Source organism: Ptychodera flava, chromosome 6 (assembly GCF_041260155.1).
Source record: "Ptychodera flava strain L36383 chromosome 6, AS_Pfla_20210202, whole genome shotgun sequence".
NCBI lineage: Eukaryota > Metazoa > Hemichordata > Enteropneusta > Ptychoderidae > Ptychodera > Ptychodera flava.
Window position 1 is genome coordinate 18,672,982 of NC_091933.1, and position 14,143 is coordinate 18,687,124.

The following is a 14,143-nucleotide window of genomic DNA, read 5'->3' on the forward strand; positions in this document are numbered from 1 at the left end:
TTTTTCAGTATTTCCTGATTAAAGATTGATATACTTGCCTGATCATTCATGAGAAACGTCTGCTTTCTATATTCTACATTGTATAGGTTACCGATAGGGGAAATGTGTAAAGCAAGCTAATTCTGATTCTATAAAGTTTAAAACCAGTGGAATGCCTTGACAACAAACCCATCTTTTATTGCAGGAAAATAATAATAAATAATAAATGTGAATAAATGTATGTCTGTCGCTATTTTTTCGTTTTCAAAAAATGTAATCTTCATTGAAATCAGTGAACTGGAATATAAGTTTTGGAATACTGTCTCAGATTTCTGTTCCTTTGAGTTTTTTATACGAAAAAAATCTGAAAAAATACTCCCCAAGTGCCACCAAATAACACCATTTTAATCTCTATTTTTCAAAAGCTCCAACGGCAGGAGGGGGGACCCCCCCTCCTGACCCCCCCCCCCGACCGCTTGCGCGGTCGCTTGTGGTGCTTTCGCACCACATCTTCGCCCTCTTGTAAAAAAATCCTACGGAGAACACTGCATGTCATCAGAGCACTGGACACAGACCTGTACATCAGCCCCTGTCACAGCAATGGAACCTCTTTCCGACACAGACCTGTACCACAGGGTTTAATCAGGGTCTGTACAGGGCCTGTCGCAGCAGCAATCCATTTTACTGTATAGATATTTAACTTTCCCGATTTTTTTGGGGGGGGGTCACTCAAAATTTCTGTAGCAGAGAGGGGGTTACTCAAACACGTCATGGTTGGCAGGGGGGTTACTCGAAATTTTGGAGTTTCTAAAGCAATTCCTCCGACCCCCAGGCCGTAAATAATGATGGCTCCCTTCTTGAAAATCGGTTGACATATCTGTGATGTGTGAAGAAAGCTATCACATTGCAGCTTCCCAATTAAAGATGGCTCTCCTGGAAAGTTAAGTTTTGCTTCCCTGCCCCTGCCATGATAAGTGAACCCTCCATATGACATTAGGAAGTGAAACCATCTGATGACGTACTAAGGCTTCGTTCACAAATAACGATTGTGGGGGCTTGAGGAATCGCGATTAATTTTTTTTCAGATCCCCCTCAATACCCTAAAAAAATTTCAAATCCCCCTATACATCATCAAAGTTTTTCAAGGCTCCCCCGCCCCCCAACTATCACAAACCCATGTATCAGTAAAGGATGTGCGTGCAGAAAAAATAAACATGTTCTAGACAACCTGTTATTAGCAGTTTGGAAAGTCATATTCCTAAGGCAAGTTCTTAAATTGATTCATTTTAAACGCACCAGTGAACTTTTTGGATTTATCAGTCTAAGTCAACTTGAGTTAATCCAACTCTGAAACTCTGAAATTTTGGGTATAATAATGACTAATTCGGTTAAAAAATAATTCAATTTAGTCACATATATTAATTTTTACTATTCAAAGTTTTACTTTGTATTTTTTTTTATGGTGAGAATGTAAAATTTAGAAAATCAAGCATGGTGACCCTATCTTTTTTCTTTAATATTTGATTATTCTCATATGTAAGAATTCAAAAAATCCCCAATAACTTATACACTTAATTAGTCTCCTCGGTCTTCCATGTGTTGCTCTCTGGCCTGATCTTGTGTACAAGTATGTTTCACTGTCATGAGCGTTATTTGACCCAAACTCTTCTTCAACTACCATGTACATCAGAGTCAGAGCTATCTCTATCACTGCTCAGGTATGCAGTGACAGTGACACTGCAGTAGCAGGGTAGTATCTGATAGTGACACTACCCGTAGGGAATAGGTGTATTAACCTTGATAATTTTGACAACATTTTTGTTCAGTTTATACAACTGTGTTCTTGTTCTCCTCCCTACAGCATGTTGAACTGTCCAGTATTCAGCTTGCTATCACAGCGTGATGTGTACCATGCATTTGTATCATTCACTGACAACTGACTGTCAGTCTGGACTCTAATTAAATTATCACCTAATACATATTTATATTTACAGGCTTTGTCGACAAACTGAATATTGTGTGTTTGAGCATGCTGTAGGGAAACAGCAAGAAACTGTAGTTGATATATTGCACAGAAATATTGCAAAAGGCATCAACAGTTGCAGCTTCTGCCCTGTTACTAGGCTCAAGTTTGGTTTCTTTTATGATTAGATTTTGCAAGATAAAAGTCATGAAATGTAACAAAATATGGTTCTAGATTTTGTTTAACTATTACAAACATTACAACAATTGGATGACATAAAAATGGTATTCATTTTTCATTGAATTGCCTACAAAAACTTGGAATTGGAAAATATAAAACGTAAAAGGCAACCGACAAATTTTCGAGTTCCCCCTACAGGCAGAGCAAAATTTTCAAGTCCCCCTCCACTACCCCTAAAATTTTCGAATCCCCCTGAATTCCTCCAGCCCCCTAAGCATTTTGTGTGAACGCAGCCTAGCGTCGCAATGTATTTGTGTATGTCTGTCTTTATCAGAGTCATTCTGTTTTTCAGTTTACCAAATTTGTGTTGTTTTTGGGGGGTTTGTTGTTGTTGTTTTCTGTTTTTTGGAGGGACTGTTGTGGGTTTTTTGCTGTTGTTTTTTAAAGACATTTATTGGAATCACCAATCAAGGTTTACAGTACTTATCACAAAGGTGTAACACTCCATTTCTCAATTAGACCTACCAGTCATTGCTGGTATTTTAATCAAGTTCCATCGATGCGTGTGCATTTTTACATTCTAGGTGGCTGCCGAATTTAACTTGTAGCAAATATATATACAGCAAACGATGGTTTCGTGTAATTCATTTTCATTCCATAAAGAAATCCTTTTGCTATGTATAATTTGCTAGATAATTGAAGTAACTGGTGCATCTGTATCTATACAGCTTCACAACAAGAAAATAGAAATCATAAAGTTCGTCCCAATGCTGGCATTTGTCAGTCATGTGCACCTTAATAAGCTTATATACAATAAAGTTACAAACTACACTATACTATGCGGTCTCATTTGGCCATAACCCGCGGTGACGCAACGCTTGGATCAACCATAGACAGTAGAGTGGGAAGCCCCTCTCTACTAAGCTTACTGTCTATGGATCAAGCAACCAACAGACTGTTTTCAAACGAAAGGTTTTGGCGTCATCACATTTGGCGATGACATTAGAGATAGTTTTATGGCTTTTCAACATGGTTTCATGGTAAAAAATGTGGAACATCGTTTGTTTATTATCAATGTGTGTGTGGTGAGAGAGAGAGAGAGAGAGAGAGAGGAGAGAGAGAGAGAGAGAGAGAGAGAGAGAGAGAGAGAGAGGGAGGGAGGGAGGGAGGGAGGGAGGTTCTTTAAAGAGCGCCGCCACAGCTTGACTTGGGTAATAGGCCGTGGTTAACATTGCGCACGTTCAGTAAATAGTAATGGCTGCCTCCATTAGGAAAGTTGCAGCCAAGGGTGTTCTCCTGGGTTCGACATTGAAGCGAACATCAACTTTGCCTAGTCTGTGTAAGTTTTAACATTTAATAATGCAGTCTTAAGTTACCTTCCAAATACACTTGTGGCGATGTTACGACTTTCATATGCCTTTCTCATTTGAGATCTTAGTTACAGCAACGAACACAAAACGCGTTTCAAATTCAACGCTGCGCACAAGCGAAGCGCTCTCCTCACACATGTTCGTACGGGTATACGGCTTGACAAATTAGTACAATCGTAACATTTAAAGTTTAAGGAAGACGTGTGAAAGGTAGGCAATCATATACATGGTTGACAACGCATTTTCGACTTGGATTATGCACTCTTGAATGCTCCTAATACCTTCCTGAACTGAGTAAATCGGTACTCCTGTAGTAGCTCTGCGGTACCGGCTATCATAGGCCTCCCACCACGTGTGTATGGTGTAGTAAGGGACGATTCAGAATTTACTTCCATGGGGGGGGGGAGGATTTTCAGGGGGGGGGGCACCCATTTTTCCCAAGAAAATTAAGGGGGGCCAGACAAAAATACCGCAATCTTTTAGGGGGGGGGCCAAGGAAAAAAATCATCAATTCAATATTTGCCCAGAATTTCTGATCTCTACAAAAGAGAACCATAGATGCTACCTGGGTGACAGATAAACTCAACGTGTTTAGTTAAACTCCTTTAGCTGCCAAATTCGGTAATATTCACAGTGGTTTGTTTTATGCATCTACTGCAGTATCTTGTTCTCCTCCCTGAAGCGTCATGAATGTCCAGTATTTAGCATGTCAACACAAACCATACAGTAAACAGTATACACATATTGACTGGCCGTGAGGGCAACAGCATACGTCTGTACCCCGAGGGACTGTGAGTTACCCCCAAAAACAGACTGTTTCCCGAGGCTGTAGGCCGAGGGAAACAGTCTGTTTTTGGGGGTGACTCACAGGCCCGAGGGGTTGAAGACGTATGCTGTTGCCTTAATGGCCAGTCAATATGTGTTTTGTAACACACCTCATCCATAGTCATACATAAGAACGTACCATACACAAAAGTTGTGGCATGTAAGCTTATGATGTAATATGTTGGAGTGGTTCAGCAGAAAAGTTTTACCCGACAGGGTCGCAATACTTCTGCAAAACGTTCAATGCACCTTTGATTATCGTCTTCGTTCGTTTCGAGTCCTTGTTTGAAACCAGAGCATTCAGTTCTTCTTCAGAAAGTAGGATAAACCGAGAAATTTCTCGACTATCGTTTCGCTCGGCCGCAGACGACATCTTTGTTTACATTCCATTCGCGCATGCGCAAGTGTTTATTTGACGTCAGCGGGCATCATTTTTCGGAACTGATGCCTGGCAGGCAACAGTTCCGACAAATGATGCCTGATGACGTCGTTTACGTGGATCAGCACAAAAAGAACGTATTCCACGTGACTATCAATTGGCGAATTAGAACACAGACTGCGGATGAGGTGTGTTACAATCGGGGTTGTTTTTGTTGAAAAGAGATCTCGAATCAAGTCCAGGCTAGAATTCATTTATCAACAATAACAATGGTCATTTATGTTCACACTGGTATGTTGCTAAATACAGCATTGGGTGTTCTATGTAGTGATAGAATAACAAACAAATGCTGATACACAGAGATGAACATTGAACAAATGCTAAAAATTACAGCAAATATTCAGCATCATCAGGTTGGGTTTACCTTGTAGAGCAGTGTAAAGTGCATGATAAAGAAGTGTAATTTGTGACAAGAGTTTATTTGTGCAAATGTATGCAAATCACCCGATTTCTTGGCTTCTTTGCCTCCCAATTTCAAAATTCCGAAGAATATAACTCCACTCCGACTGGGTCAAATTTTCTGAAATTTCACATTATGTTTTTTATAAATGCTATATAACAAAACGACTATCAATTGGTTTTGTTTGGCAATAAAGCTCTTACATTTTTAAAAAGAGGCATTTTGAATAAGAGGCATTTTAATTTTGTTGATCATGATTTTAATCAATTATTAGAGTGTCAGTCTTTAAACCCCTACAATTTTAAAATGAGGATGGATAATGCCAAATAAAATAGTCGTTTTATTCTACATATACTCTCCTTTCAAGTGAAATATTACATTTCAGAAAATACTGTCAAGTTTTTGACTTAAATTAATTTTTATCATTAATACCAAAATTGAGGTTTTTTACCCCAAATATACACCCACTTCATCCTTTGAGTAAACTACTGCTACCATACTAAACTTTAGAGTCTCTGCTTTTTGAAAATATATGGTATGAGGGAGTTTCCTTGTCATCTTTGATGAGAAATATTGCTTTGAAAAAAACTGTGTTGGCAACATGCAGCTCCACCTTAATTCAAAACAAAACGACTTGCTACTCTGCCACTTCTTAAAGTAACATGGTCACGTTGGTTCTCTGGGATTTCGTCAGTTCAGTGTCTGTGTCACTATTATATTCAGAACCAACACCATCATCATCACTCTCAATGACTCCATTGACAGAGATTTCCAATTCAGAGTCACTGCTATCTGACTCTGACTCATCTGTGACATAAGTTGTTACATCTTTCCCTGACAGTTTTCTTAAATTGAATGAAGGTTGTGCATGTATATGTGCGGTTATAATTTGAACTTTTTCAGCTTTCAATTTTTTTTGTTTTGGTAATTTATGTTTATCAAGGTATTTATCTAATTCTTTTACATTTAAATTTTGAAGGTTCCCACTCAAGAGCAACTTTAACCAGTCATAGTCCTCGTATTTTTTATCCTCTCTTCTTTTCTGCTCCTTTTTCTATGTTTCATTCTCATCAATTTTACCCTTTCTAAATTTTTTAAATGTTCTACATAACTTTTTACAGTGCTTACATCTACTATAAACTTTTTTGAAAATAAATTTATGGCCGTCTCATCTTCAAGTTGCTTTTCAGCGAATAGTTTTTAATGTTGAAAATAAAAATATTATGTATTACTGTCAAAAATATATGGTGAAAAATTTACAAAAGGGTTGATTTTCCAATAATCCTGTATGTGCATCCAGAAGATCATGTGGCTCTGCATCAATGCTATGGTGTCGGATTGTTGAAATATTGTGTACACAAGAAATTTGCTGTAGTCCAAGAAGTGATCTCAGTGTGTATGAGGCTAGGAGAAATATGGATAGGCTTACACATTGTGTATTGATGCTAATACTTTTGTGTCCCATTCATTCTGATATGTATAATCAAAGATTTCTCAGTGGCGACTGGCAGAAAAGGCAAAAAAACAAATTAACATGTATTGTTTCATGTCATCTGAAAACATGTGCATCATGACTATTTTAAGATTAAAGTTTGTTAAAAAAATTTGAAATATGAATGCTCTGTCAATTTGAAAAAATACTGCTGACAAAATGTGAACTTTGACTTACACAGGGTTATCTGCATTTTAATATGAACATTGGATTGTTAATGGAATGAGCAGAATAACATGTGAATTCATGTTTTTGATAAGGTGTTTTGTTCAAGAAATGATCTAAATATTCCTCAGCATTGTTGCTTTCCGTGGCAGCTACTTGGTTTTATGACAACCAAATTAGAAAAAAAGAGAAAATTAAAAACAAGTTGGCTTTCACCAATTTTAATTCCTAATGTTTAAAACTTCACCGTGAGTCTGCATTCAGCATCATCAAATGAAAATGTATGCTGAACTTGTGCATGTACATGTACATCTTACTTTCCAAAAATATCTGGATATCTTCAAATGATGTACAATTAAACTTCAAGATATATATCACTTTGCCAATTATCTGCCTCCTCTGATTTCCTGTTCACCATTTCTAACTGACATCCTTGCTTGTCTTTGTGTGCATCATATGTATCAGTGAGACATAACGAAAAAACGTATCCATATTTAGTAATTAACTTTTCTTCAGAAATTTACAACCAGATATGTTTATTGCTACCCTTTCCAAAAGTGTGCCACTTGCAGTCCCTGCAAATCATTCTTTTTATAGTCACATAACCCTGAAATGATTTGTTATATCATCGATTAAATGTCCACTACAGTTCCTGCAACTTGTTAGACTGGATATGTCTATAGTGTATAAGCATGCATGTATATATTAGGGGGGGGGGGGGGGGGGGGGGCCATGGAAAAAAAACACGAAAGATGAGGGGGGGCCATAGATTTTTTCTATAATTACTAGGGGGGGCCTTGGAAAAAAATCACCCAGAAAATAGAAAATCCTCCACCCTCCCCCTGGAAGTAAATTCTGAATCGTCCCTAAGAGGCCTAGACTATAGCCGGTAACACACAGCCCTGCCATGCAGAGCTACTCCAGTAGATGCATACACAATTTCTGTATTATACATGATTAAAAAAAATCCGAGGTCAGGTTATAAGTACTAGTTCTACGTGAAAGTACTAGGATGGTGTAAGTATCAAAATTAGTTTCACCGTAGCCGTACACAAGCTTTACACAAGAAAAGAAACATTAGATTTTTACATTTTGAAGATACATTCAGGAGGTACGTCAATTTCTGCCATACTCGTATCATTGATGACTAACACGTACAGATGTCCCTCAGACAACCTGAATTTGTTGTCTGCGAGATCGTCATGGTGAGATAAAACCCCTGGGGGGGGGGCCATGGAAATGGTAGGCCATGGAGGAGTGGTAGGGGTGTGCAGCCGCATGTAAAAAAACCCGGGGCCCATTTTAGACCTAAAATCTCGTTATTTTAGGACCCCATTTTAGACCGTATGACCTTTGACCCAGGTCAAAAGTCATAGTGTCAAAATTTGGAAAAACGTAATCGGTAAAAAGCAAGCCTTTGCGTGACCGAGCTACCGGCAGAGCTTACCACTATACTGCATTTACGGCTATGTTGTTGCTGGCCAAGCCATGATTTCCCAAAAACATTTTTGGAAATACTAAAAAAATTGAGTGAAAGAAACTACATGTATCTTTCACCCTCACCAAAGTTTTGTCCAGCTTCTGAAATTATCACTTATCTGCAGTTACAGTCTAACTGGTGGTTTTTTAAATTCCAAACTACAAGCAGCCTCGCCGTACTTCAATAAGGCACTGCCAGTTTTCCCATGGTCGACCTGTTATGAGAGTAGTAGTAGAGCCACTTTGTTTTGATATTTTCTATTGGGCAAAATTCTTCCATGCATGGAATTCTGACCATTAGTGACAGTGTTTTAAAACAAAGTCTATATTTATTTGGCTAAAGCCAGGGGGTCTCTTTAATGGTTCCCTGCCACACAAAAAGATATCGATGCTTATTGAGTGCAGTTCAAAACCCTGCTAGGAAGACGGGAACTGACAATTGGAATTTTGTTCTTGTGTGGCACTCAAAAATCGACCCCATTTTAGACCCTGGTTTACTGTGAATTGATACCCCCAATTTAGACCAAGTTGCTGAAATACCCACCCCATTGGGCGGCACGTATACATATTGACAAGTAATGGAAGTACCACCCCCCCCACCCCCCCCCCCCCCCGGGGGATAAAACTTTACAAGCAGTGCAATGTTTTCTCATTCCAACTCTCTCCTCTGACATACAGGTCTGTGTGGTCATAGTAGACATTTTTCAGCCACAATTTGTGCCAACAAGGAGCCCTACATCAGGTAAACCTGTTTATCTTTATTTTTGCTTACATACATTACTAGATGATTCAAGTGGGTGAATTTTTTTGAAATAAAATCATTAGCAACAGTTTCTCTTGTGTCTTTTGTATTTCATGCAAACTCATTTGAAATTTGGCAGCCAAGGTCAGGTTTCCTAGCAATAAATCATGTTACGTTTGAGTCTACGCAGTAGCGAGTTAGTTTCTTCCAGGTTGGGTGAAACTCTCCTATATCGTGTACATCCAACTCATCTCATTCACCCCACTTTAATAGGTTTCACATGAAAACACAACACAAGTCATCGCATTCACCCCGCTCAGACATATCACAAATCACAGACTTGAACTATGTCTACTGGTGCATTTCAACACAGGAAATAAGCCTTTTTTCTCACTAGAAGCAAATTTCACCATGAATGTGATGATGAGATGCATACAGGTCGCTGTATTATATCGGAAACGGATTGCAGAGCACTTGTCCCCGTGGCTAGTAAATACTACCTGGGTTCCCAGCAACCATGCAATCGTATGAGGGGACAACAGGACTTAGCTTTAACCCTTTCACCCCCAGTTCCCTGTATACAGGTCCAACTTTACCATAGAAAACAATGGAGTTGGGACAAACCATGGTGGTGAAAGGGTTAACCATCATTACCTCTCTTCCCAGATCTGAGCAAAACCACTCAGGTGCAATGCATAGTCCATACCTCACTGTAATTATTCTTCATGTCTTTGACAATCTGCTATTGCAGACATTTTCGTCTTGAATACTATCAAAAAGAAAGTCTATTGCTCTATAGTAATAAAGTATTGTGTTTAGGTCTTTCATCATACTATTATGCGTTGTAACATAGACCCTCAGGTGTATGGTTGTAATAACCCAGCTATGTATGCCGGAGAAGCCACAGTTTCTCTTTCTCGATGTGATGACTTGAGACCCTGAACGCTGAATAACCAACAAAACTGAAAATCTGAGCGTTTGATTTGCTGTGGTATGATGAAAATTATTGGCTACATGCACTTAGCATCTGCAAATTTCAAAATTCAAAAGAGTTTAACATTCATGGCCTTATGTTAACTGTTAGCTGTAGAGTAACAGCTATAGTGTATAGCATCAACATATGTTGCATAAATAATCACCTTATTTAACTCAGTGATTACCTACATAATATTCCAATTTCACACAAAAGATCTTACACATGCTACCAAATACCCCCACTTGCTGTTTGTGTATGTAGCATCTATTTAAGGCTGTATATCCTTCAAAAGTGAAAGACTTAGTTTTGTTAAAACCTTTGTCATGGAATCTTCCAACCATTCTCTTTCAAGATCAAGAATAAACGTTGGTACTAGAGAAACTTATTACATGCCTTGTATATCGAACGTCGCGCGCTCCATAGGATTCAATGGTAACTCGTCGATGATGTCGCGGGCCGCATAGTCATCATTGGACTGAAAGTGAACTGGAACTATTTTCAACTTGACAACTTTTTTATGTAAAAATATCGAAATTTCATGTTTTGCACAGGAAATCCGGTTTTGGAAAATTTTGCAGAAAAAAAATTGATAAACCACATAACAGTAGTTTAAATATATCATTGCGCCATTCGATGATGAAAATCGTTCCATTGCTAACGGATTTTTGTCTAAGATAGAAATAAAGCATTGGATTATCATTTGCCAATAAATCTAAATATTTTGAGTGAAAACTGTGTAAGAGAGGCATGTAATAAAAACATTATAGCCCAAACATGGGACTGTGTACCCTTGGGGCAGGAGACCATTTGCCCTCCTTAAGTCGGGCAAATGGTCATCTGCCCTTGGGCACATATGCCCATGTTTGGTCTATAATAATATTAGCAAAGATTTGAAATTCAAAATGGCCACCATACCTATCTGGACTCCATGGAGAAAAATAAAATTTCGGAAGAGTAAAACTGAACATTTTTCTTACACTAAGATTTTTAAAATGAGCCTCCACAAGTGGTAGATCAGAAAAGAATTGTAAAAATGTGAGAGTCCAAGCATCTGTCCCTGAGGCGTATTCTACCTTAACTACCTTAAAGAACTACAACAGTCAAGTTATTGTAATCACTCTGCAACAGACGATAGACATGACGGCATGAATCATGGTGGTTGGCAAATTTAAGGCATTCATTTGTACAGAGGTTTGGTATAATTATTTGAAATGTTACAGCAAACACATCTCTAACACTAAGTGCGGATGTCTGAATTCAAAAAAACCAAGCCTTTGATCAGACTGGAATAGAGAAATATGTTTCAATGGTAAGACTTTCTAATCAGTTTATGAAAACAATTGCAATCCCGTTACAGTGCATGCTAACACACATATGAGGAAAAGTGAAGATGGTATCACTTTGTCAAGCAGATGAGTCACTTCCTTGGAAATAACAATTTACTTATTTTTTTCTTTTATTTTTCCAGCAATACAAAGCCAGAGGTAGTAGTGTCCAAAAGCGGCAACACTATTGTATGTTACCATCCTTCTGAACCTTTCCCATATGAACACAGTCGAGTGAGTATACACAAAAACAAATTTTACAGAATGACCATCAAATTAAACCCAGTATATCGGAATTCTCTTCAGACAACTCATAATATTTCTGTGTAACCATAGACTTTAGAGAACTGTGGTACAACAAACATTATGTTTCTAACTTACATTTTGGTGCCTCATGGATGAATTATTTGGGAAAAAATTTTAGAGATTTGTAAAATTACTTTCTGCCAACAACCATCACCACTAGTGGTGCAATTAATGATATCACTTTTAGCAACCATAAATGCAAATGGTTTGTCTCATTAAATGACTATTTCCATTCTTTTACCAGCCCATTGCAAGGCCGGACCCAACAAAACCAGAGCAGACTCATGAGGATGTGTTAAGGCGCAGCTTTGTTAAAAACCTTCAGAAGGAGAGGCAAGGACCTGATGAGATAGAATTAGCCAAAATGTTCCACACAACAAAACACAGATGGTTTCCTAAGTGAGTATCTTGCCAACGACAAAATCCAGCCGTGTACATGTACAAGTTTTGCACGCAACAAACTCATTCATTACAAAACCACACAGAGAGTCTGAGCTCTCGTAATTTGTCACACTCTGACCTTAAGGCTTACAACATACAGTAAATTCTGAAAATGAAATGTTTACTCACGGGGTTCAGTAATTTTGCTTGTTCTTTCCAGGTACACACAAGTGCCAAGTATCCTGCATAGCGCTCATCAAATCTACATTTAATAATACCAGTTCTCTGTAAGACTATTTCACACTGTGTGTACCCCATATGTATATTTGTGACGTACCATCTGTGTTTCATGTCAAGCAGTGCAGGTTAACATAGAATGCTACTTTTTCATATATACAGGCATTTCAGTGTGAGAATTTCATGTGATACAGTCAGTCATGTGATGTTTATTATTGATAGACAGATGCTGTTCTCAATTGGTGGACCATTTCGGTTATCCGGATTATCCATCAGGAACTTGTGCATCTAACAATACGGCTTCCCTGCTCATCTTGGAGTATTTATTACAATCCCTGGTGTAAATGCTCAATACTGTTGCTTTCAGTAGCATTATCAAAATATACTGCAGGGGAGGCTGATGAAATGCGCAAATTAGTAAAAATATACCATATTGAACAATTTATTAAGCTTAAAATGCAGGAACATCACACAAGTACAGCTGTTTTGAAACTCTATGCATAACATATCAGACAACATGGACGGTTGGGGCTCCACTGACACGCCCCTGCTGAAACAATGCAAGCCACATTCTCATACTGAGCTTGTGATTTCTCTCTTTTTTTTCTACACTGATTTTCATCAACAGAAATCAAAAGTTGAAATGGCAAAAGAAGAACCCACCAAGAGATCGAGAGGGTTGCTGATGTGCTGTTTTCCGTACGTGTGTGTGTGGCAAGGATCTGAAAAACCACCAGTGGATTCCAAGAGTTATTCATACATTGATATTTCCCTTAAAAACATGTACCGGCGTGTGTGCTGATAGGATTTCAGCAGTTTTCACCGTATGTCAATTGCAGTTGCATGTCATTAACACTTTGCCAGTGGATGGTCACGGTGTCTGTAGTGAGGTATCATACCAGTGCTACCAAAAGGAAAGAACAAGAATGCCAATGTGTAGAGTGACAGCACTTCTTGTGCCAACATCGTGTTTTTGTTCATGTTGACATGACCAGACAAATTTGTGCACATAGCTTTTGTATGACGCTGTCTAAAACTGCAGCTGAGGCAGGAGTAAGAGGACAAAAGAGAACACTGTGATCAAAAAGTTGAAAAGTCTTCCAGAATGCACAGTTCATCTATCAAACCAAATATACTGATAATGAAAATAATCAATAAAGCAAGTGTCCAACCAAAATCTGAGATTATCATGTCACATTGCACAAATACAGCTAATGAAATTCATTCATTTGGTCAAAAAATCCTGACCGACCTCCCCCCTTTCTAAACAAAATATCAAAAGTATGGTGGTGACCAGAGAATAAAAATGTGACCACCATTACTATAATAAATACTTTGATATAACCCCAATGGCATTGTCCTGCTAATGACTTAAGAGGCATGGTTCTCATCCTTATGCATTTCAATCTATGCCAGCAACATCAACCTATTTTGTACGTGTTTGCTGAAAAAATATATGTTCTAAGAATCACTCATGTACAACCTGTACAGTTCTGAACGGTGAGGTCACCATCATGATCTAGTTGTATGTCAGATTTACTTCAGCATGTAAACATTTTGGTTTTGTTTTTGCATTTTTAGCTCCCATAGCCATACATTATGTATATATGGCAATGGAAGCTATTCTTATAGGCTAGGGAAATGTCTGTATGTTGTATGTCTGTATGTCAACATCAAAAACTCCAAAACCGCTGTACATTTCATCTTGATATTTGGTGTGTACATGGATGATGGGCTGTCAATGAGATTTCGTTCAAATGAAGTTGTCATTGCCAAAAATATGCAAATTAAGTGAAAAAATGTAAAAACAGTCAAAATTGAAAAAACTCAATAACCACTGAGCAGATTACATGAAAAATTAGCATGTAAGTACTTTGGGCTGAC

General features: G+C 38.2%; 1 protein-coding gene across 1 annotated transcript; it reads left to right on the forward strand.

Annotated features, from left to right (window-relative positions):
• Positions 1 to 3,345: 3,345 nt before the first annotated feature.
• LOC139135049 (large ribosomal subunit protein mL42-like) lies at positions 3,346 to 13,609 on the forward strand. The gene is made up of 5 exons (XM_070702237.1): positions 3,346 to 3,461; positions 8,971 to 9,034; positions 11,479 to 11,569; positions 11,886 to 12,040; positions 12,888 to 13,609. The coding sequence occupies exons 1-5, from the start codon at positions 3,377 to 3,379 to the stop codon at positions 12,943 to 12,945; spliced, it is 453 nt and encodes a 150-aa protein (XP_070558338.1). The 5' UTR covers positions 3,346 to 3,376; the 3' UTR covers positions 12,946 to 13,609.
• Positions 13,610 to 14,143: the final 534 nt, after the last annotated feature.

Bases quoted from the DNA above. Each gene is read 5' to 3' on its own strand.
- LOC139135049 (XM_070702237.1), top strand. From the start codon at position 3,377: ATGGCTGCCTCCATTAGGAAAGTTGCAGCCAAGGGTGTTCTCCTGGGT. The intron at 9,035-11,478 runs GTAAACCTGTTT...TTATTTTTCCAG, and splicing joins AACAAGGAGCCCTACATCAG to CAATACAAAGCCAGAGGTAG. The intron at 11,570-11,885 runs GTGAGTATACAC...TTCTTTTACCAG, and splicing joins TCCCATATGAACACAGTCGA to CCCATTGCAAGGCCGGACCC.